Source organism: Heptranchias perlo, unplaced genomic scaffold (assembly GCF_035084215.1).
Source record: "Heptranchias perlo isolate sHepPer1 unplaced genomic scaffold, sHepPer1.hap1 HAP1_SCAFFOLD_163, whole genome shotgun sequence".
In the NCBI taxonomy this organism is placed as follows: Eukaryota; Metazoa; Chordata; class Chondrichthyes; order Hexanchiformes; family Hexanchidae; genus Heptranchias; species Heptranchias perlo.
In genome coordinates, this window is record NW_027138892.1 from 563,715 (window position 1) to 587,752 (window position 24,038).

Sequence of the window (24,038 nt, forward strand, 5' to 3'; positions counted from 1 at the left end):
GAGGCCACCGCGCAGCGGGTTGTCATCTCCAACGTCCCGCCCTGCCTTCCGGATGAGCTCCTCCTCCCCCACCTGCGTCAACTGGGGGAGGTGAGGTCGGGGATAACGCCGCTGACGCTCGGCCTCAAGGATAACAGCCTCCGGCATGTTTACTCCTTCCGTCGCCAAGCCTTTATTACACTGGCACGGGAGGAGGTGACGGAGGGGGGCTTTAACGCCTTCCATGAGGGGACAGCCTACCGTGTCTTCTGGACGGCGGAGGGTGGGCGGTGCCATGCCTGTAAGGAGGTGGGGCACCTAAAGAAGAACTGCCCCGCCTCCCAGGCCGCCAAACAAGCTACGGCGGCCAAGGCTGGCGCCGCCACCGCTCCTCCCCCTAACCCCGCCCCCGCGTCGGGAGAGTCAACTGCGCGGGCGGAGGTTGCCGACGAGGCCTCCGCCGGGGGGGAAGGAGGGCACCATCGGCCGCGAAAAGCGCTGAAGACGACGAAGCACCAGGAGGCTGGTCCCCGGGACGTTAACGGTTCTAGCCAGCCCAAGGCCGTGGTCGTGACCGCGGCCGATCAACATCTCGCGGTCGCGACAGAGCCCGGGCTGGCGGGTAGTCAGGAGGGAGCGGAGGTGGGGGCCCCAGCAGACATGGGGCTCCCCCTCCCTCCGCGACCCTCCGGCAAGAAGAAAAGGCGCCACTCCCTGGAAGCGGGGGGGAAACCTGCTAAGGGACGGCCCCCCGTGGATGGGGAGTTGGCGCCACTCGCGGATCCTGCGGCCCCACCCGCTACATCTAAACAGCGGCGGGGGTCTTCTGCCTCTCGGGGGGAGGAGATCGTGCCCGTGCCGCCCGGGGGGGATGGAGAGACCCTGCTGATAGGGGGGGTCGCGGATCCGCCCATAGACATACGTACCCCGTTCACCGGGTCGGGCGTCCTGGTTGCCGGGGCGGGCGAGGCCGAAGAGGCCGGATTCGTCTGCCCTCGGCTCGACCTCTCCCAGGACCTGCTCGACCTGGTGGCGGGGTTTAATAAAAACATCTCACGGGCCGGGTCGGTCGGTGGCGACGTGGGTGGGGGGACCCCCTCCTCCCAGTATCTGGGCACGGAGCCGGGGGAGGTGGGAGAACTGGAGTATACGTTCTCCCCGGTTTGCCCCTATATCCGGGTGCCTGTTTTTCACCGCCCGGAGGCTGGGGAGGGTCCCCGCCCGGCGCCGCCCTCTGACCCGGAGCCCCCGGTAGAGCCCGGGGGGGACTCCTCTGCCGACGATCCGGGGGGTGGGATCGTGACAGAGGCGGGGCCGGCCGGCGCGGCCGTCTCGTTCTCCGCACCCTGTGCGGGGAGTGGGTCGGCCGCGAGCGACGATGATCCGGAGGAGGACGGGGACTCGGTGGTGGGCACTGGGGAGGATTTGGAGTTCGCCACCAGTGAGGTGGTGGACGCCCTCGTGCCCTGCACCGAGTCTCCCCTCATCCCCGTTGAGGAGCTCCGGGATTTTGTGTCCGTTTGGAGCCATCGTCGCGATGGCATCCGGCTGGCCCTCGACCGTTGGTCGGAGCCGGCGCAGTTAATCCACTCGGTCCTGGCCGCCGTCGCGTCCGTGGCCGCGGAGGAGGGCGGCGGCAGGGTCGGGCTGCGCCGGCTCAGATCCCTCCTCACCGGGCTCTTGAGGGAGTGGCGGTCGACTAGCGGCCCCGCTCCCTCCGCGCGTTAGGTTTAAGTAGGTTGCGCTGTGCTCTTGCCATGGAGATAACCATAGCCAGCCTCAACATCAACGGCGGCAGAGACGCCCGCCGTAGATTTGACAAGTTCTCGGTCCTGCGGGACGGGAAGTATGCGGTGTGCTTTCTGCAGGAAACCCACACCGTTCCGGGAGACGAGGCCACGTGGATCCTGGAATGGGGAGGGGGGGTCTACTTGAGTCACCTCGCCAGCGTTTCGAGCGGGGTGGCCATCTTGTTGGCCCCGACTTTTCAGCCGGAGATCTTGGGGGTCAAGGAGCCGGTGCCGGGCCGCTTGCTCCACGTAGCCCTTCGCCACGGGGACGTGCCGCTTCACCTGGTGAACGTGTACGCCCCCTGGTCCGAGGGCGAGCAAGTGAGCATCTTTGAAGAAGTGTCTACTTACCTAAACTCCGTCGACGCCGGCGAGTGCATTATCCTCGGGGGGGATTTTAACCGTACCCTCGAGGCGAGGGACCGCTCCGGTCCCGCGCGTGCCCGAACGGCGACGGAGAAGTTGAGGGACCTGGTCGGGTCCTTCGACTTGGTGGACGTCTGGCGGAATCTCCATCCCGACTCCGGCCAGTTCACCTTTGTGAGGGCCGGAGGGGGGAGCTCCAGAATCGACCGCCTGTACGTTTCGCGGGCGTACGCCTCCTGCGTCCCGTCGGCCTCCATCCGGCCGGTGTCGTGCTCGGACCACCACCTGGTGTGGATGGAGCTCGCTCTGCTCCGCGCCCGGTCGGGGTCCGCGTACTGGCACTTTAACAACCGGCTGCTGGAGGACGCGCGGTTCCGGGACTCGTTCCGTCTGTTCTGGAGCGACTGGAGAGGGAAGCGGGGAGGCTTCTCCTCCTTGAGGCTATGGTGGGACGTGGGCAAGGCTCACGTCCGCCTCTTCTGTCAAGAGTACGCGAGGGGGTCGACTAAGAGGCGGGAGTCCGAGGTCAAGCGGTTGGAGCAGGAGGTGCTTGGCCTGGAGTCCCGTCTCGGTCAGGCCGCCGAGGATCCGGCCCTGCGGCAGGTGTACGAGGAGAGGAAGGACGCTCTGAGGGACCTGCAACTGGTCGGGTCCCGAGGAGCGTACGTGAGGTCGCGGCTCCAGCTCCTGCGGGACCTGGACCGCGGCTCTCCCTTCTTCTACTCGCTGGAAAAGCGGCGGGGGGCTCGTAAGCAGCTCCTTACGCTGCTGGCCGACGACGGGTCCCTCGTCTCGGACCCGGAGGGAGTCAGGGCCCGTGCTCGATCTTACTACGAGGCTCTGTTCTCTCCGGATCCGTCCAGCGAGGAGGCGCGCAGAGTTTTGTGGGAGGACTTGCCGAAGGTCGGCCCGGAGGACGCCGAGCGTCTGGACGCTCCGCTCAGTTTGGCGGAGCTGACCGGCGCCCTCCACCAGCTCTCTAGGGGCAAATCCCCGGGGCTGGACGGGCTGACCGTGGAGTTCCTCAGGGCCTTCTGGGACGTCCTGGGGGGCGACTACGCGCGGGTCCTGGGGGAATGTCTGGCGACCGGGGAGATGCCCCTTTCGTGGCGCAGGGCGGTCGTGGTCCTGCTGCCTAAGAAGGGGGATCTCCGCAACCTTGTAAACTGGCGCCCGGTCTCCCTCCTCAGCACGGATTATAAGGTCTTCGCCAGGGCGATGTCTGCTCGCCTCGGCACCGTGCTGGACCACATGATCCACCCCGACCAGTCCTACACGGTCCCGGGCCGGACGATCCACGATAACATCCACCTGGTCCGGGACCTGATCCACCACTCCCAGAGGGCTGGTCTGTCGGTCGCCTTCCTTTCCTTGGATCAGGAGAAGGCGTTCGACAGGGTGGATCACGAGTATCTATTCGGGACTCTGCGCGCTTTCGGATTCGGGTCGCATTTCGTCGCCCGGATCCGACTTCTGTACGCCGCCGCGGAGTGTCTGATTAAGGTTAACGGATCCTTGACGGCGCCCCTTCGCTTCGGGAGAGGAGTGCGTCAGGGGTGCCCCATGTCCGGCCAATTATATACCATCTGCGTAGAGCCTTTCCTGCACCTCTTGCGAAAGAGGCTGTCGGGACTGGCTCTGCTCGAGCCGGGCGTGGAGGTCGTCCTTTCGGCTTACGCCGACGACGTGCTCCTCATGGTCACCGATCCCCTTGACTTGCGGAGAATGCGCGAGTGCCAAGAGGTCTACTCTGCCGCGTCCTCCGCAAGAATCAACTGGGAGAAATGTTCCGGACTCCTGGTGGGTCAGTGGCGGGTGGACTCCATGCCGGAGGAGCTCAGGGCTTTCGCCTGGAGTACCACGCACCTCCGGTACCTGGGAGTCTACCTCGGCCCTGCCGAGGAAGCCTGGCCGGCGAACTGGGAAGAGCTGGAGGCCAAAGTCACCGCTCGCCTGGCGCGCTGGACAGGACTGCTCCGAGTGTTATCCTACAGGGGTCGAGTGCTGGTCATAAACCAGCTGGTGGCCGCCATGTTGTGGTACCGGTTGGTTCCTTTGACCCCCCCCCCTGATTTTGTCGCCAAGATTCAGAGGAAGTTCGTCGACTTCTTCTGGGCCAAAGGGATGCACTGGGTCGCTGCCGCGGTCCTGAGTCTCCCGCTTAGGGAGGGCGGTCAGGGGCTGGTGTGCGTCCGCACCCAGGTGGCAACTTTCCGCCTTCGGATGCTGCAGCGATACCTGTACGCGGAGCGTCCTCTTAGATGGCGTGCGCTGGCGACGTATTTTTTCCGCCAGCTGCACGGCCTGAACTACGACACGCAGCTCCTGTTCGTCTCGCTGCTGGGCGGCCGCACGTCTTTGCGGGAGCTGCCTGTCTTTTACCAGGATCTGCTCAGGGTCTGGACCATGGTCGCCTCCAGCCGGAGCTCTCGCCCGTCGGGGGTAGCGGCCGTCCTGCAGGAGCCGCTGCTCGGGAATCCGTTCCTCCGTGATGTCGGCTTCAGCCGCTCGTGGCTGACGGAGCGGAGGGCTGTGGCCGGTCGGGTAACCAGAGTCAGGGACGTCCTGGATGGCGGAGGGTCGGGTTGGCTCGAGCCGTGGGCGCTCGCCGCTCGCATGTCCTCGTGGCGTGCCGGGGACGCGGCCGCCGCCATCCAGGCGTTGAAATCGGCGCTCGGCCCTGACTCCACTCGGGGTGTGGAGGCGGCTCAGGCGTGCGGAGCCATCCCGTCCGACCTGACCCCCGTTCGGACGGAATTCCTCCTCGGCGCCAAACCCCGGAACCTCCCTCGGAGGGCCGCGCCTCACAACTTGAGCCGTCTCTCGGAAATTCCCTCCGTGCCGTTTCACACCGCGCGGAGGGATTTCCTGTACGGGCTGCTCCTGCACACCATCCACTTCCTCGCCCTCGTCTCTCGCCCGGACACGCCCTGGCGTACCATCCTGCCGTCCGGCGGAGACGGGGGTCCCCAGTGGGAGGCTCTCTATACAGGGGTCCTCCCGTGTTACTTTGGGGATCTGGGGTGGAGGGTGTTGCACGGAGCAGTCCCGTGCAACAGGCGTTTACGCCATTTTACGGACACCCAGGCCGCTTGCATTTTCTGCGGCCTGGAGGAGTCCGTTTTTCATTTGTACACTGGGTGTGCGAGACTGCAGCCCCTGTTCCATTATTTGGAGGGGCTGCTCCTCAAGTTCTGGCTGCACTTCAGTCCCACGCTCCTGATCTTTGGCCGCCCGGTGAGGAGGGGGGCGGGCAGGTCGGTGGACGTCCTCGTGGGCCTGCTCCTGGGCCTGTCCAAGGTGGCTATCCACAGGTCCAGGATGCTCGCGGTCCGCGGGGGTGGGCGCTCGGCCTGTCTGCCTCTCTTTCGCGGGTTGCTCCGCGCCCGGGTGGCCCTGGAGATGGAGCACGCGGTGTCTGCCGGTACGCTTGAGGCTTTCCGCGACCGGTGGGCACCGCAGGGGCTGGAGTGCATCCTGAACGAGGATAATAAAATTTTGATTTGAACTCTTGGTTTTGGTTTGTTTGGTTTTTAGTTGTTAAGCACACCCCACACCCCCCCTTCTTATAAAAGGGGGGCCTAATTAGAAAAAGAACAAAGAAAAAAAAAAAAAAAAAAAAAAAAAAATCCAGGCACCAATTAACAAAGGACAGGGCTCTGGGGGAGAGATTGATATCCAGAGCCAATCAGAGCTTTGCAATACAGACCAGCAAGGCCTTGGAGGTGTTTGTGACAAAAAAAAAAAGAAAAAGAAAAAAAAAATCCAGGCACCAATTAACAAAGGACAGGGCTCTGGGGGAGAGTTTGATATCCAGAGCCAATCAGAGCTTTGCAATACAGACCAGCAAGGCCTTGGAGGTGTTTGTGGCTGGACTGCCACTGAGTGGAGTGGAGAGCAGAGAGAGCAGAGAGAGCAGGCCCTTGCCTGGGTCCCTTGGGGAGAAGGAGAAGGAGAAGGAGAAAGAAGGAGAAACCACCATCAACAAGGAGGGAGGGAGAAGGAGAAAGAGCACCAACCAGTGGGAGGAAGAGGAGGTCGGCGCCGTGAGGTGTGGACGGCTGGAGGTAGGGGGAGGAAGAAGACCATAAAAGGACAGAGGGTTTCCCCCCAAGTGTCCGGCCCGGGACAGCTGGAGCTGCCTGGGTGAAGTTACTTTTCTTTTGTTTCCATCCTTGGAGGACTGAGCCGAGGCAGCTTCGGCTGTCTAGGGGAAGACATCTCCTCCCCACTGCCCACCAGAAGGAAGAAGGTGCAGCCCCGCCCCTCTTCGACCCACTTCAGCGGCAGCCCACCCCTGCGGACTCCCTCCTTTCTTTGGGCGCCATCCCTCCCTCACTTGCTCTCCTGCTCTTGCGAGCTATACCTTTTTAAGACATAAACATCGGACAAAGGAGCCCCTCTCCCAAATTAATATTGGCAGACGTGGGAGAGGCGGTTATCCCGACGTCCATTAAGGCCGTCTCCATCCATCGGCCTGAGACTATGGCGTCACCATCTTCGCCGGTGCCGGGACCCAGCAGGACGTATGCGGGAGTTGCCGCGGCGGCCGCTCCTGCTGTTTCTGCCGCTCCTGCTGGGCCGGCGCCGTTTCGCCTCTTGACGAGGAAGAATGGGGTCAAGGCCTACGCCCACCCCAACATGACCATTGAGGCCTGCGTAAAGGCCATGGCCGAGGTTGTCGGCCCCTCGGCCATCGTTGCGGCCTCCAAGGTCTACGGGAAGGCTGTTGTCTTTTTGAGGTCCGAGCGGGCGGTGTCCCTGGCCCTGAGCAAGGGGCTCACGGTGGGCGGGACTTTCCTGCCGGTGGACCCGCTGGAGGCCACCGCGCAGCGGGTTGTCATCTCCAACGTCCCGCCCTTCCTTCCGGATGAGCTCCTCCTCCCCCACCTGCGTCAACTGGGGGAGGTGAGGTCGGGGATAACGCCGCTGACGCTCGGCCTCAAGGATAACAGCCTCCGGCATGTTTACTCCTTCCGTCGCCAAGCCTTTATTACACTGGCACGGGAGGAGGTGACGGAGGGGGGCTTTAACGCCCTCCATGACGGGACAGCCTACCGTGTCTTCTGGATGGCGGAGGGTGGGCGGTGCCATGCCTGTAAGGAGGTGGGGCACCTAAAGAAGAACTGCCCCGCCTCCCAGGCCGCCAAACAAGCTACGGCGGCCAAGGCTGGCGCCGCCACCGCTCCTCCCCCTAACCCCGCCCCCGCGTCGGGAGAGTCAACTGCGCGGGCGGAGGTTGCCGACGAGGCCTCCGCCGGGGGGGGGGAAGGAGGGCACCCTCGGCCGCGAAAAGCGCTGAAGAAGACGAGGCACCAGGAGGCTGGTCCCCGGGACGTTAACGGGTCTAGCCAGCCCAAGGCCGTGGTCGTGACCGCGGCTGATCAACATCTCGCGGTCGCGACAGAGCCCGGGCTGGCGGGTAGTCAGGAGGGAGCGGAGGTGGGGGCCCCAGCAGACATGGGGCTCCCCCTCCCTCCGTGACCCTCCGGCAAGAAGAAAAGGCGCCACTCCCTGGAAGCGGGGGGGAAACCTGCTAAGGGACGGCCCCCCGTGGATGGGGAGTTGGCGCCACTCGCGGATCCTGCGGCCCCACCCGTTACATCTAAACAGCGGCGGGGGTCTTCTGCCTCTCGGGGGGAGGAGATCGTGCCCGTGCCTCCCGGGGGGGATGGAGAGACCCTGCTGATAGGGGGGGTCGCGGATCCGCCCATAGACATACGTACCCCGTTCACCGGGTCGGGCGTCCTGGGTGCCGGGGCGGGCGAGGCCGAAGAGGCCGGATTCGTCTGCCCCCGGCTCGACCTCTCCCAGGACCTGCTCGACCTGGTGGCGGGGTTTAATAAAAATATCTCACGGGCCGGGTCGGTCGGTGGCGACGTGGGTGGGGGGACCCCCTCCTCCCAGTATCTGGGCACGGAGCCGGGGGAGGTGGGAGAACTGGAGTATACGTTCTCCCCGGTTTCCCCGGTTTGCCCCTATATCCGGGTGCCTGTTTTTCACCGCTCGGAGGATGGGGAGGGTCCCCGCCCGGCGCCGCCCTCTGACCCGGAGCCCCCGGTAGAGCCCGGGGGGGACTCCTCTGCCGACGATCCGGGGGGTGGGATCGTGACAGAGGCGGGGCTGGCCGGCGCGGCCGTCTCGTTCTCCGCACCCTGTGCGGGGAGTGGGTCGGCCGCGGGCGACGATGACCCGGAGGAGGACGGGGACTCGGTGGTGGGCACTGGGGAGGATTTGGAGTTCGCCACCAGTGAGGTGGTGGACGCCCTCGTGCCCGACACCGAGTCTCCCCTCATCCCCGTTGAGGAACTCCGGGATTTTGTGTCCGTTTGGAGCCATCGTCGCGATGGCGTCCGGCTGGCCCTCGACCGTTGGTCGGAGCCGGCGCAGTTAATCCGCTCGGTCCTGGCCGCCGTCGCGTCCGTGGCCGCGGAAGGGGACGGCGGCGGGGTCGGGCTGCGTCGGCTCAGATCCCTCCTCACCGGGCTCTTGAGGGAGTGGCGGTCGACTAGCGGCCCCGCTCCCTCCGCGCGTTAGGTTTAAGTAGGTTGCGCTGTGCTCTTGCCATGGAGATCACCATAGCCAGCCTCAACATCAACGGCGGCAGAGACGCCCGCCGTAGATTTGACAAGTTCTCGGTCCTTCGGGACGGGAAGTATGCGGTGTGCTTTCTGCAGGAAACCCACACCGTTCCGGGAGACGAGGCCACGTGGATCCTGGAATGGGGAGGGGGGGTCTACTTGAGTCACCTCGCCAGCGTTTCGAGCGGGGTGGCCATCTTGTTGGCCCCGACTTTTCAGCCGGAGATCTTGGGGGTCAAGGAGCCGGTGCCGGGCCGCTTGCTCCACGTAGCCCTTCGCCACGGGGACGTGCCGCTTCACCTGGTGAACGTGTACGCCCCCTGGTCCGGAGCCGAGCAAGTGAGCTTCTTTGAAGAAGTGTCCACTTACCTGAACTCCGTCGACGCCGGCGAGTGCATTATCCTCGGGGGGGATTTTAACCGTACCCTCGAGGCGAGGGACCGCTCCGGTCCCGCGGATCGCCGGTCGGCGACGGGGAAGTTGAGGAACCTGGTCGGGTCCTTCGACTTGGTGGACGTCTGGCGGAATCTCCATCCCGACTCCAGCCAGTTCACCTTTGTGAGGGACGGAGGAGGGAGCTCCAGAATCGACCGCCTGTACGTTTCGCGGGCGTACGCCTCCTGCGTCCCGTCGGCCTCCATCCGGCCGGTGTCGTGCTCGGACCACCACCTGGTGTGGATGGAGCTCGCTCTGCTCCGCGCCCGGTCGGGGTCCGCGTACTGGCACTTTAACAACCGGCTGCTGGAGGACGCGCGGTTCCGGAACTCGTTCCGTCTGTTCTGGAGCGACTGGAGAGGGAAGCGGGGAGGCTTCTCCTCCTTGAGGCTATGGTGGGACGTGGGCAAGGCTCACGTCCGCCTCTTCTGTCAAGAGTACGCGAGGGGGTCGACTAAGAGGCGGGAGTCCGAGGTCAGGCGGTTGGAGCAGGAGGTGCTTGGCCTGGAGTCCCGTCTCGGTCAGGCCGCCGAGGATCCGGCCCTGCGGTGGGCATACAAAGGGAAGGATGCTCTGAGGGACCTGCAACTGGACCTCGCTGGAAAAGCGGCGGGGGGCCCGTAAGCAGCTCCTTACGCTGCTGGCCGACGACGGGTCCCTCGTCTCGGACCCGGAGGGAGTCAGGGCCCGGGCTCGATCCTACTACGAGGCTCTGTTCTCTCCAGAGCCGTCCAGTGAGGAAGCGCGCAGAGTTTTGTGGGAGGACCTGCCAAAGGTCAGCCCGGAGGACGCCGACCAGCTGGACGCTCCGCTGAATCTGGCTCGGGAGGCTGCGCCTCACAACTTGAGCTGTCTCGGAAATTCCTTTCGTGCCTCTTCACTCCGCACGGAGGGATTTCCTGTACGGGCTGCTCCTGCACACATTCCACTTCCTCGCCCTCGTCTCTCGCCCGGACACGCCCTGGCCTGCCATCCGGCAGAGGCGGGGGTCCCCAGTGGGGGGGCTCTCCACTCGGGGATCCTCCTGTGTTACATCGGGCATCTGGGGTGGAGAGTGTTGCACGGAGCAGTCGCGTGCAATAGGCGTTTACCCCATTTCACGGACTCCCAGGCTGCCTGCAATTTCTGCGGCCTGGAGGAGTCCGTGTTTCATTTGTTCACTGGGTGTGCGAGACTGCAGCCCCTGTGATTATTTGGAGGGGCTGCTCCTCAGGTTCTGGCTGCAATTCAGTCCCACGCTCCTGATCTTTGGCCGCCCGGTGAGGAGGGGGGCGGGCAGGCCGGCGGACGTCCTCGTGGGCCTGTCCAAGGTGGCCATCCACAGGTCCAGGTTGCTTGCGGCCCGTGGGGGCGGTTGCTCGGACTGTCTGCCTCTCTTCCGCGGAATGCTCCGCGCCCGGGTGGCCCTGGAGTTGGAGCACGCGGTGTCTGCTGTTACGCTGGAGGCTTTCCGTGACCGGTGGGCACCGCAGGGGCTGGAGTGTATCCTGGACAAGGAGAATAAAATTATAATTTGAAACTGGTTTTGGTTTTTCTTTGGGATTTTTGCACATAAAAACACCCTAAATCCCCCTCCTTTTAAAAGGGGGGCCTAAAAAATGTCACTGTTGGGAATGGAAAAAAGTCGCGAAAAATCCTGGCTGCTAAAAACAGCAAAAAGGTCACTGCTTTGATGCGATTGGATGTCTTTCAGACTCATCAGAAAAAGAGTAGCTGATAAACCCCCAGCTGCTCTTCCATCCCACACTCCTGAGCTGAGCGTAGTGGTGAAAATAGTAAAAAACTGTTTTTGATCCAACTCAATGTCTTTCGGATCCTCCTTTCGTTCAATCACTTCCATTGTCCTATTTCATAAATTTCTAAAAGAAAAAATAAGGAGTCACTGTTGGGATACGATTGGATGTCTTTCAGACAGACCATCAATCCATCCAGGGATCAGCCTGACTGAACTTGCCAGTTAATACTGCTGAGTAGAGCAGAGTGGAGGTCAGAGCGAGAGCTCAGAGTGGAGAGCAGGGTGAAAAGTACTAGCCCTTGCTTGTATACCTCTGAATCCAGGAGAAGGAGAGGAACAAACAACCAACAGGGAGGGAAGGAAGAAGAAGACGACCACCATTCACTGTGAGGGGTGTGCTGCTGCTGACCGATACCATCCAACAGAGGGAGGAAGAGGAGGTCGGTGCGGTGCAGTGTGACCAACTGAAGATAGGGGGAGGAAAGATCATGCAGAACAGGGGGTTTCCCCCCAGTGTCTGGCCCAGGACAGCTGGAGCTGCCTGGGTGAAGTTACTTTTCAATCTGTGGAGGACTGAGCCTGGGCAGCTCCAGCTGTCTAGGGGAAGACATCTCCCCCTGCCCACCGGAAGACATCCAGAAGATCCACCTGTTAAGGTGCAACCCCGCCCCTCTTCCACCTACTTCTGCAGCAGCCCACCCCTGCAGACTCCCTCCTTCCCATTCGACCATCCCTCCCTCCCACTATCACGGATATTCTTTTTTACAAAATCCTGCAAAGGAGCCCCTCTCCAAACACAGTGGGAATTGGGGAGAGGAGGTTTTCTTTTGCAAGGCCTTTGTTATTAGTCGGCCTGAGACTTGGGGTGGGTGTAGCTCGATGGAATATGGCGACACCATCTCCGCCGATGGGCACTGCAGGGGCTGGAGAGCATCCTGGACAAAAATAATAAAATCTTAATTTGACACTGGTTTTTGGTTTTCTGCACAAACACACCCTAAACCCCCACTAATTATAAAAGGGGGCCTAAGAAAAAAAAGCAGAGATCAGAGACAGCGGTCACAGTCAGGGCCAGGATCAGGATCAGGACCACCTCAGACTCCACACCGAAAACGGAAGAAGAAACCAATGGTCAGTGAGTGAAGGAAATACTGAGGGGAAAATGGAAACCAGCAGTCCGCCAACTCACCACCTGGAGACCTCTCCTGCATCCTTTGCTCAACATCATTAAGGGGCTCAGTTGCCAGCTCTGACACTTCAGGATCCAGAATGACCAGGGGTCCAAGTGAGGCCTCACCCTCCCACTTCAATTCAGCATCACTCCCTGCAATATCAAACATTCCAGTTAGAGAGGGTAAAGGGTGACCACCAACATAGAGAGGATCAATGTCCTACCAGGTCCAGATACAAGATCCCTCCTTCCTCTGGAATCAAGTCAGAATTCCCTCCTGGCACTGCAGTTGCCCAGACAACAACAGGCACACACGTCGTTGGTCAATTCTTCCAATGGGGTCGAGCTAAACCAGAGAATCAGTTTATCAACCAGGTTGTCCATCACCCTTTAATACAACACATCCCTGAGTGAGAGGGAACTTACATATTCTGGAAAGTACAAGCTTTGTTCATGGAATCTCTCCGATCCACTGCAGCAACTTTCAGGTGACAGGTGATGAAAATCTGAGGGACACATTCAATACAAGTTGTTATTTGGTGACCTCCTCCCAACATGGGGAACCCCAATGTTTGGCATCCTCTTATCTCGGAACGGTCATCTCCAAAGAAGCAGAATGCATCCAGATCAAACTGGAGTTTGTCCAGCTCACATTCACTCTTGGCAACACAAAGGTTGAAAAGGAGTCCTCAGCTTTGCTGTCCAGGAGGCAACTGAAGAAAGATTTTTAAAAACAGACAAAGTGAATTAAGTGAACCTTTGGGACATAACCAGCTGGAGAAAGAGGAGAGCTCCTTACCCATGGTAGTCAATGATGTTGTATCTTGGGGTGGAATCCTTGTCTGGGCTCAATGTAGCTGCACAGCTGTCAATGTAGAGCTTCAAGGGCATGTGGTTGGTCATCGAAACAGAGGCCTCAATGTGAATGAGGTCACCCAGGTAGTAGACAGTCGAGGTGCGCTCTGGAAGCCAGTCATCTGAAGTACAAGAGGACAAGGGTTGGAGACAGTGGGTGTAACTCCCAGTGGGAGACGACAGAAAAGCACTCCCCATCCACCCATCACATACCGTTCATAAGACGCAGCGAGAATGACAGAAGCCCTTCTCCAGACTTGGTCGAGCTGAATGGGATCCAGGTGGGCTTGATAGGGTCACTGCTCACATTGCCCTTCCTGGAAGGACAGGCGTGTAATTTCAGGACAACTTCAGAGAACTGCACCTGCTGTAGACCTCATTTGCAATAGAGTAAAGATTCTTACCTAAAATAGTGACACTCAATGGGAATGACTGCTCCATTAGTTCTCACAATGACAGATCCACGAGCATTTGGGGTATGGTTCAGGTGGGTGGTGTGGACCAGGAAATCTCCAGCCATCTGAAAGACATCAGGTTAAGGAATGAAGAGCTGGTCATTGGACAAAAGCTATTTCTGGTCATTTTCCTCCCTGTTAAGCAGCAGTTTGAGGGGTTTCAGCTGCTCCTCAATGACACATGATTGAAGCAGCTCCACCATTGGCAGAAGTTGCCTGGAGCAGCCTCTGTTACTCTGCTCAGTCCACCTTCTATTACAGGGGACTTCAGGCCTGCAGTCAGAAACCCTGAAATGATTGGCACTGCCAGATTTGATGAGCATTCTTTCCCATATAGAATAGAGCTTTCACCTGAAGGGGCTTCAAGTTACCCCTGATATGGAGCACAAAACACAACATCACTTTTAAACCTCATCTGTATCCATGGAATCAAGTGGATTGGCAGGTGTAATAACCAAAAGTGGAGTTCCCCTTTAATTCATTGTATCCCAATTATTATTCCACTTGTTTCATCTTTCAAGAGAAGTCTCAACAGGAACTTCCACACTGAACATTCATTGACCACAAGTTGAGTCAACAGGCCTGAATATCCACAGGAAGGCACAGAAAAGATAAATCAATTGAGGCACAAAAGAACAGAGTGGTTTGGAGAAATGTAGGTGAAGGTTCAAGGCCAATGGAGTTGAATCTCAGAGTTAGAGAGTAGTAATGACCCATTTAAGAAAGATGCAGTCCCTCAGTGACAAGTTGAAGTTCTTTTTAAATATAAAGCTAAGATAGACATGGCAACATAAAGAAGTAGTTTCACACAGGGTGATATTTAACAGTGGGCAAGAATTTATACACAGATTTCATTCAGGGATCTCCTCAGTGGCTGGAGTTTCACCCGATGTTAATGAGCTCAGAGTGGGCAGTAATCTACACAGTGAAATTGGAGCAAGAGTTGAGGAATCACATTACCTGCAATCTGCTGCCACATTCATGGAGCCCATAGTCAAAGAGGACAGTGTGGTTCTGAGAGTAGATCCCAGTTGGCCAACAACCTGCTGTCCCCAGGGTCAGGTCAGCAGCTTTAATCAGGTGCCTGGTTCTAAATAAATCCATGTCTACCCTCACCAGCAGGTTCCGCTCTCCACACTGCACCATCACAGTCTGCAGTGGAGACAGACTTCTCCCCTCAGACACACTGAAATGGGAACCAAAGGGAGGGACAGGGGGAGGGACTCTCTGGGGCACAGGGGTGGGTTTTACTCTTCTCCATGGAAATCTCTGCCCTCAAAACTGTTGCCAAATATCAGAGCAACAAATCACTCGGAACAGGAAACAAACCTCTCACCACTAAATCCCCCATGATACCAAATAACTCAACTATCACTTTACCCACCAACCAGCACCTTTTATACACAACCTGCAGTCAGCTGACGCCAATTGTCCCAGATGAGGCTGAACGAGAAAACTAGACGAAACTGGAGTGCATCCTGGACCGAAATAATAAAATTATTATTATTATTTTTTTTTTGTTTCTTTTTTTTTCAGCACCTTTCTTTTTTTTTTCTTTTTCTGATCCCTTTTTTTTTTCTTTTTTTTTCCTTAGGCCCCCCTTTTATAAGAAGGGGGGGTGTAGGGTGTGCTTAAATACTAAAAACCAAATAAAACGAAACCAGGTATCAAATTAAAATTTTATTTTCCCCGTTCAGGATGCACTCCAGCCCCTGCGGTGCCCACCGGTCGCGGAAAGCCTCGAGCGTACCGGCAGACACCGCGTGCTCCATCTCCAGGGCCACCCGGGCGCGGAGCATCCCGCGGAAGAGAGGCAGACAGTCCGAGCGACCGCCCCCACCGGCCGCACGCAACCTGGACCTGTGGATGGCCACCTTGGACAGGCCCAGGAGCAGGCCCACGAGGACGTCCACCGACCTGCCCGCTCCCCTCCTCACCGGGCGGCCAAAGATCAGGAGCGTGGGACTGAAGTGCAGCCAGAACCTGAGGAGCAGCCTCTCCAAATAATCAAACAGGGGCTGCAGTCTCCCACACCCCGTGAACAAATGAAACACGGACTCCTCCAGGCCGCAGAAATTGCAGGCGGCCTGGGAGTCCGTAAAATGGCGTAAACGCCTGTTGCACGCCACTGCTCCGTGCAACACTCTCCACCCCAGATCCCTGATGGAACACGGGAGGATCCCTGAGTAGAGAGCCCCCCACTGGGGACCCCCGTCTCCGCCGGACGGCAGGATGGTACGCCAGGGCGTGTCCGGGCGAGAGACGAGGGCGAGGAAGTGGAGAGTGTGCAGGAGCAGCCCGTACAGGAAATCCCTCCGCGCGGTGTGAAACGGCACGGAGGGAATTTCCGAGAGACGGCTCAAGTTGTGAGGCGCAGCCCCCCGAGGGAGGTTTCGGGGCCTGGCGCCGATGAGGAATTCCGTCCGAACGGGGGTCAGATCGGACGGGATGGCTCCGCACGCTTGAGCCGCCTCCACACCCCGAGTGGCGTCAGGGCCGAGCGCCGATTTCAACGCCCGGATGGCGATGGTCGCGTCCCCGGCACGCCACGAGGACATCCGTGCGGCGAGCGCCCACGGCTCGAGCCAACCCGACCCTCCGCCATCCAGGACGTCCCTGACTCTGGTCACCCGACCGGCCACGGCCCTCCGCACCGACAGCCGCGAGTGGCCGAAGCCGATATCGCGGAGGAACGGATTCCCGAGCAGCGGCTCCTGCAGGACGGCCGCTACCCCTGACGGGCGAGAGCTCCGACCGGAGGCGACCATGTTCCAGACCCTGAGCAGATCCTGGTAAAAGACAGGCAGCTCCTGCAAAGACGTGCGGCCGCCCACCAGCGAGATGAACAGGAGCTGCGTGTCGTAGTTCAGGCCGTGCAGCTGGCGGAAAAAATACGTCGCCAGCGCACGCCATCTAAGAGGACGCTCAACGTACAGGTATGGCCGCAGCGTCCGAAGGCGGAAAGTTGCCACCTGGGTGCGGACGCACACCAGCCCCTGACCGCCCTCCCTAAGCGGGAGACTCAGGACCGCGGCAGCGACCCAGTGTATCCCTCTGGCCCAGAAGAAGTCGACAAACTTCCTCTGAATCTTGGCGACAAACTCGGGGGGGGGGGTCAAAGTGACCAACCGGTACCACAACATGGCGGCCACCAGCTGGTTTATAACCAGCACTCGACCCCTGTAGGATAACACTCGGAGCAGTCCTGTCCAGCGCGCCAGGCGAGCGGCGACCTTGGCCTCCAGCTCTTCCCAGTTCGCCGGCCAGGCTTCCTCGGCAGGGCCGAGGTAGACTCCCAGGTACCGGAGGTGCGTGGTACTCCAGGCGAAAGGCCTGAGCTCCTCCGGCAGGGAGTCCACCCGCCACTGACCCACCAGAAAACTAGACGAAACTGGAGTGCATCCTGGATATCCACAGGTCCAGGATGCTCGCGGTCCGAGGGGGCGGGCGCTCGGCCTGTCTGCCTCTCTTTCGCGGGTTGCTCCGCGCCCGGGTGGCCCTGGAGATGGAGCACGCGGTGTCTGCCGGTACGCTTGAGGCTTTCCGCGACCGGTGGGCACCGCAGGTGCTGGAGTGCATCCTGGACGAGGAAAATAAAATTTTAATTTGATGCCTGGTTTCGTTTTATTTGGTTTTTAGTACTTAAGCACACCCTACACCCCCCCCCTTCTTATAAAAGGGGGGCCAGAAAAAAAAAAAAAGAAAAAAAAAAAGGTGCTGGTTGGTGGGTAAAGTGATAGTTGAGTTGTTTGCTATCATGGGGGATTTTGTAGTGAGAGGTTTGTTCTCAATGCTGGTGTTAGTTGGAGAGGTTTGTTGCTCTGATATTTGGCAACAGTTTGTAGGCCAGAGATTTCCATGGAGAAGAGTAAAACCCACCCCTGTGCCCCAGAGAGTCCCTCCTCCTGTCCCTCCCTTTGGTTCCCATTTCAGTGTGTCTGAGGGGAGAAGTCTGTCTCCACTGCAGACTGTGATGGTGCAGTGTGGAGAGCAGAACCTGCTGGTGAGGGTAGACATGGATTTATTTAGAACCAGGCACCTGATTAAAGCTGCTGACCTGACCCTGGGGACAGCAGGTTGTCGGCCAACTGGGATCTACTCTCAGAACCACACTGTCCTCTTTGACTATGGGCTCCATGAATGTGGCAGCAGATTGCAGGTAATGTGATTCCTCAACTCTTGCTCCAATTTCACTGTGTGGATTACTGCCCACTCTGAACTCATTAACATCGGGGGAAACTCCAGCCACTGAGGAGATCCCTGAATGAAATCTGTGTATAAATTTTTGCCCACTGTGAAGTATCACCCTGTGTGAAACTACTTCTTTATGTTGACATGTCAATCTTCGCTTTATATTTAAAAAGAAATTCAACTTGTCACTGAGGGACTGCATCTTTCTTAAATGGGTCATTGCTACTCTCTAACTCTGAGATTCAATTCTATTGACCTTGAACCTTCACCTGCATTTCTCCAAACCACTCTGTTCTTTTGTGCCTCAATTGATTTATCTTTTCCGTTCCTTCCTGTGGATATTCAGGCCTGTTGCCTCAACTTGTGGTCAATGAATGTTCAGTGTGGAAGTTCCTGTTGAGACTTCCCTTGAAAGATGAAACAAGTGGAACAATAATTGGGATACAGTGTATTAAAGGGGAACTCCACTTTTGGTTCTTACACCTGCCAATACCACTGATTCCACGGACACAGATGAGATTTAAAAGTGATGTTGTGTTTTGTGCTCCATATCAGGGGTAACTTGAGCCCCTTAAGGTGAAAGCTCGAATCTATATGGGAAAGAATGCTCATCAAATCTGGCAGTGCCAATCATTTCAGGGTTTCTGACTGCAGGCCTGAAGTCCCCTGTAATAGAAGGTGGACTGAGCAGAGTAACAGAGGCTGCTCCAGGCAACTTCTACCAATGGTGGAGCTACTTCAATCATGTGTCATTGAGGAGCAGCTGAAACCCCTCAAACTGCTGCTTAACAGGGTAGGAAAATGACCAGAAATAGCTTTTGTTCAATGAGACCAGCTCTTCATTCCTTAACCTGATGTCTTTCAGATGGCTGGCGATTTCCTGGTCGACACCACCCACCTGAACCACACCCCAAATGCTCGTGGATCTGTTATTGTCATTCCCATTGAGTGCCACTATTTTAGGTAAGAATCTTTACTCTATTGCAAATAAGGTCTACAGCAGGTGCAGTTCTGTGAAGTTGTCCTGAAATTACTGTACTCTCCTTTCAGGAAGGGCAATGTGAGCAGTGACCCTATCAAGCCCACCTGGATCCCATTCAGCTCGACCAAGTCTGGAGAAGGGCTTCTGTCATTCTCACTGCGTCTTATGAACGGTATGTGATGGGTGGATGGCGAGTGCTTTTCTGTTGTCTCCCACTGGGAGTTACACCCAATGTCTCCAACCCTTTTCCTCTTGTACTTCAGATGACTGGCTGACAGAGTGCACCTCGACTGTCTACTACCTGGGTGACCTCATTCACATTGAGGCCTCTGTTTCAATGACCAACCACATGCCCTTGAAGCTCTACATTGACAGCTGTGCAGCTGCATTGAGCCCAGACAAGGATTCCACCCCAAGAAACAACATCATTGACTCCCATGGGTAAGGAGCTCTCTGCTTTCTCCAGCTGGTTCTGTCTCAATAGGTTCACTTAATTCACTTTGTCTGTTTTTTAAATCTTTCTTCAGTTGCCTCCTGGACAGCAAAGCTGAGGACTCCTTTTCAACCTTTGTGTTGCCAAGAGGTGAACGTAAGCTGGACAAACTCCAGTTTGACCTGGATGCGTTCCGCTTCTTTGGAGATGACCGTTCCTTGGTAAGAGGAAGCCAAACATTGGGTTCCCCGTGTTGGGAGGAGGTCACTAAATAACAACTTGTATTGAATGTGTCCCTCAGATTTTCATCACCTGTCACCTGAAAGTTGCTGCAGTGGATCGGAGAGATTCCATGAACAAAGCTTGTACTTTCCAGAATATGTAAGTTCCCTCTCTCGTTCAGGGATGTGTTGATTAAAGGGTGATGGACAACCTGGTTGATAAACTGATTCTCTGGTTGAGCTGGACCCCATTGGAAGAATCGACCAATGACGTGTGTGCCTGTTGTCATCTGGGCAACTGCAGTGCCACAAGGGATTTCCTCGTTGATTCCAGAGGAAGGAGGGATCTTGTATCTGGACCTGGTAGGACATTGATCCTCTTGATTGTTGGAGGTCACCCTTTACCCTCTAACTGGAATGTTTGATATTGCAGAGAGTGATGCTGAGTTGAAGTGGGAGGGTGAGGCCTCACTTGGACCCTTGGTCATTCTGGATCCTCATGTGACAGACCTGGCAACTGAGCCCCTTAATGATGTTGAGCAAGGGATGCAGGAGAGGTCTCCAGGTGGTGAGTTGGCCGACTGCTAGTTTCCATTTTCCTCTCAGTATTTCCTTCACTAACCATTGGTTTCTTGTTGCTTTATAGGTGTGGCGTCTGAGGTGGTCCTGATCTTGGCCCTGACTGTGAGCGCTGTCTCTCTGATCTCTGCTTCTTGGATTGCCTTGTTCCTGAACAGGAAACACAAGCAAACCCAGTTTAACTAGTTATCAAATGACCAATAAAGCAGTGACCACTTGTATCTTCTCATGGCTGGTTGCTCATTTCTCACTGTCTCCAGTCAACGACACAATGAGTGCTCAATACCGTGTTAGTAACACACTGCACTCCTCCGTCAGTTCCTCCTGTTAGTGAAATGGGTTGAAATGGGTCCATGTAACTAGTGGCAGAATGGCTGGTAATAGTGTATCCAGGCCCAGTCCAGGGATGGCTGCAGCAATGGGTGAAGGCTTGCCAGGCCCTCATTGTGCAGGTCAATGAGCTCTGAAGGGACAGTGGGACTGGCCTGAAGTCCTGGTGCCGGGTGGTTGACTGCCCAATCATTCCCTTGGTGCTCTGTGGCCATTGATCACTCGAATCCGCACATGGGCTCCAAACTCCTAAACTTTCCCATTTGGAGCTAATTGTCCAAACACCAATAGGATTGAAAGTGGGTGGACTTGAACTCTCTTCCAAGATTGAAGATCTCTGCCCCTGGTGTGAAGATCTTTGTTTTGTTGGGCTGGGGCTCCAAGTAAATTTCCAATGCCCAGTGTAAAGATTAATGTTCACAGGGGGCAATGTTGTGCTCATTGGGTACAGGCACAGAGTGCGAGGGACGGGGAGCCCAGCGGTTGTGATTTACCTCTGTTGGATTTGAATTTCACCTGTCTTCTCGTGAGCACAGACTGAAGTTTCGTTATCCTCAGCTTCCCCTCACGGCAGGCCCTCAGGATTGTATTGTAAGTAGTTAGTGCTATTTTTCAGATTACGTTATTGTTTATCATTCACTATATTTGAGGGGTGGCAATAGGAACAGGAGTTGGCCATTTAGCCCCTCTCGCCTGGTCCACCATTCAATGAGATCATGGTTGATCTGTGACATAACTCCATATACCTGCCTTAGTCATATCCCTTACCTTTTTGATTAACAAAATTTTAACCTGAGATAATAGATTTAACAATTGAGCTAGCATCAACTGCCATTTGTGGAAGAGTGTTCCTAACTTCTCCCACTCGTTGTGTGTAGAAGTGTCTCTTAACTTCATTCCTGAAAGTCCTAATTCGAACTTCGAGGTTATGTCCCCTGGCCGTTAAACTGGCTGTGTCTTTATAACTTTACAGTGAATTGGGTACAATCCATGTCTGGGACAACCTTGCCTTTGAAATACTGAAATTTGTTCATAAAATGTTCTTCAGATTTAATAAGAGCATATTTGTTTATCTTTACTGAGCTGGGTTTTTCTTTTTGGTAAATCAGACATTCGGGGGGTTTATTAAACAGGATGGGAGCTGTTAGCAGTAAACACCCTCGCTTCAGACAACATTCTTTGGCAGGTGGAAACCACTCCTCCATTTAAATCAAATCATAGTAATATTTTACTTGAGCTATAATCACTGAAGTTTAGTGTTTAAACATAGCAGGAGATCCAGGCTCGTTCTGTTGCAGTAGAATCATAATAAGTTAGTGGGAACTTTTAACAATAGCAATTCATTTCTGCTCACTACACACAAGGTGATTTTTCTTCCAGTGGAAACTGCAGTCAGACGGCCCCTCCTCACTTTCACTCTCAGCTTCCTCACACTATTGATAAATAATGTTAGGAAACATTAAACCCAATAGATGACAATACATTGTAGTGTAGTGTAGGGCCATCCTACCCTCTTCTGACTCTTGTCTGATTTACATGTAAACATTTCAGGGAGGCTTTACAAACTGGATATACTGACCAGGACACCAGGAGAACTACTTTGGGGTATTTTTAAAATGTTGCAACAAAATACCATGTAGAAATGCTTCATGAATTCATTCTCAATGAAGCTTAGGATCTTACAGGACAGAAACAGATGACTTTCCTCTCGCCCCCTCATCCAATTTAATGTTCCTCTGTTCCAAGGTGCCTCCACTATTATTCCCATTTAAAATAATTCATGGAGTCTGTGTGAACAACATTTTCGGGCAGAACTCTACATTGTCCCCTCCCTATAAAGATTTTTTTTTGAACCGTAGACATGTATCTTTTGCCATGTTACATTTGAACCTAGGGGTTATAGAATCATAGAAATTTACAGCACAGAAGGAGGCTATTCGGCCCATCGTGTCTGTGCCAGCTGAAAAAGCTATCCAGCCGAATCGCACTCTTGGTCTTGGTCCGCAGCCTTTTCAGGTGACGGGACTTGAAGTGCGCATCCAAGTACTTATAAAAAGCGATGTCGGTTTCTGCCTCTACCACCCTTTCAGCGAGTCAGGTTCAAACCCACACCACCCTCTGGGTGAAAAAAAATATCCCCAGATCCCCTCGAATTCTTCCAATTATTTGAAATATATGCCCCCTGGTTATTGTCCTCTCTGCTAAGGGATATAGGACCTTCATATTCTTTTTTTATTTGTTCATGGGATGTGGGTGTTACTGGCAAGGGCAGCATTTATTGCCCATCCCATTTGCCTTTGAGAAGGTGGGGGTGAGTTGCCGCCTTGAAGTGACGCAGTCCGCGTGGCCCCCAATAATTTTATACACCTCAATTAAATCCCCCCTCAGCCTCCTCTGTTTCAATGAAAACAACTCCAGCCGATCCAATCCTTCCTCAAAGCTAAAAGTCTCCACTCCTGGACCATCCTTGTAAATCTCCTCTGGACCCTCTCTGGTGCAATCCCATCTTTCCTGTAATGTGGTGACCTGAACTGGACACGGGTTAAATTTATTAGTCCGCCTGTTCCCACAGGTCCCAGTCGAGTTTCTTCATTCCTTTCCTTGGTTCAATCCGTCATTCACCGATTGGGTTTATGACCGGTCACCACCTCCTGTGATTTCCCCAATTGGCTGCCCCTCTTCTCAGAGATTCTCTCGCTCCACAGACCACCTGCACTCTGTCGGTTCCACCAATCCGGGAAGCTTCACCTGTGATTGGATGAACTCGGTGACCCGGGCCCGTCATGGCGGCCGAATCTCCCACAATGCACAGCGGCAGAGAAAAGGCCCCATCTGTGAGACAGGCCGCGCTGCACTCTGGGAGAATGTTCGCACATGCGCACATCACCCGCCGGATCAGCGGCCGCTTCCTGTTGTGTCGCGAGACAAACTTTCCGTTTTTTCGGTTGAGAACGAGCGGTTTTTATTGTGACGGAAACTGACGTCACTTTTCCTTTGAATCGCGCGGTTTGATTTAAATAAACGGCGCACATGCGCAGTGTGGCGCGTCCCTCTTAAAGGGCCCTGGACCGGCCGAGAGTCCCCGAGCCCGGGGTCAGGACCGAGAGACGGGCAATGGGATTAGAGCGGAGGGCGGCAGCACAAGTTGGTGAAACCGTTAAAACAGCATCCAGTTCCTTGGCTTAATAATAGAGAAATAGAGCACAAAAACAAGGAAGTTATGTGAAACGTTTATAAATCATTGTTCAGGCCTCATCTGAAGTATTGTGTCCAATTCTGGGCACTATAATTTATTAAGGAGGTCAAGGTCTTGGAGAGGATGGAGAGGAGATTTCCCAGAATTATACCAGGGATGGGGTTTAGTTGTGTGGAGAGACTCGAGAACCTGGGATTGTTCTGCTTCGAGCAATGAAGGTTAAGGGTAGAAGTAATCCACGTGTTCAAAATTAAGAGGGGTTTTGATCGAGTAAATAAGGAGAAACTTCACCCACTGGCGGGAGGGTCGGCAACCAACGGACGCAGATTTAAGATGATTGGCAAAAGAACTAGAAGGGAAATAAGGAGATTTTTTACACAGCGAATTGTTATGATCTGGAACGCACTGCCTCAAAGGATGGTGGAGCTCGATTCAATCGTAACTTTAAAAGGAAAATTGAATAAATACTTGAAAAGGTAAAAATTACAAAGTTTATGGGTAAAGAGCACGGGAATGGGAGTAATCGGGTACATCCTTCAAAGAGCTGGCCACTGCACGATGGGTCGAATGGCCTCCTGTGCTGTGAGATTCTAGGATTGTATATTTTCCATATATTTGTTTCTGTAAGAAGAACAATGACAGGCTGTCTGAGCAAAGCAGATGTTGAAAAGGTCCAAACACACGAGGCATCAAAGAATCAGGTGTAGATTTCAGCCCAAAGATGTTTTTTCTGCTCCAG

The 24,038-nt window shown here is 55.8% G+C and overlaps 3 protein-coding genes across 4 annotated transcripts in view; 2 read left to right on the top strand and 1 right to left on the bottom strand.

Moving 5' to 3' along the window:
* The window catches only part of LOC137309379 (ferritin heavy chain, oocyte isoform-like), a 176,879-nt gene that overhangs the window by 112,178 nt on the left and 40,663 nt on the right, over nt 1-24,038 (top strand). The window lies entirely within an intron of this gene.
* Nucleotides 12,641-13,411, bottom strand: LOC137309361 (zona pellucida sperm-binding protein 3-like). The gene is made up of 4 exons (XM_067977612.1): nt 13,317-13,411; nt 13,126-13,229; nt 12,857-13,034; nt 12,641-12,770 (listed from the first exon to the last, which is right to left on the bottom strand). Exons 2-4 carry the CDS (start codon nt 13,130-13,132, stop codon nt 12,641-12,643), a joined length of 315 nt encoding a protein of 104 aa, XP_067833713.1. The 5' UTR covers nt 13,133-13,229; nt 13,317-13,411.
* On the top strand, nt 17,263-20,009 carry LOC137309378 (zona pellucida sperm-binding protein 3-like). Its single transcript, XM_067977628.1, has 8 exons — nt 17,263-17,526; nt 18,424-18,521; nt 18,609-18,712; nt 18,804-18,981; nt 19,068-19,194; nt 19,275-19,354; nt 19,436-19,762; nt 19,841-20,009. The coding sequence occupies exons 1-7, from the start codon at nt 17,341-17,343 to the stop codon at nt 19,617-19,619; spliced, it is 957 nt and encodes a 318-aa protein (XP_067833729.1). The 5' UTR covers nt 17,263-17,340; the 3' UTR covers nt 19,620-19,762; nt 19,841-20,009.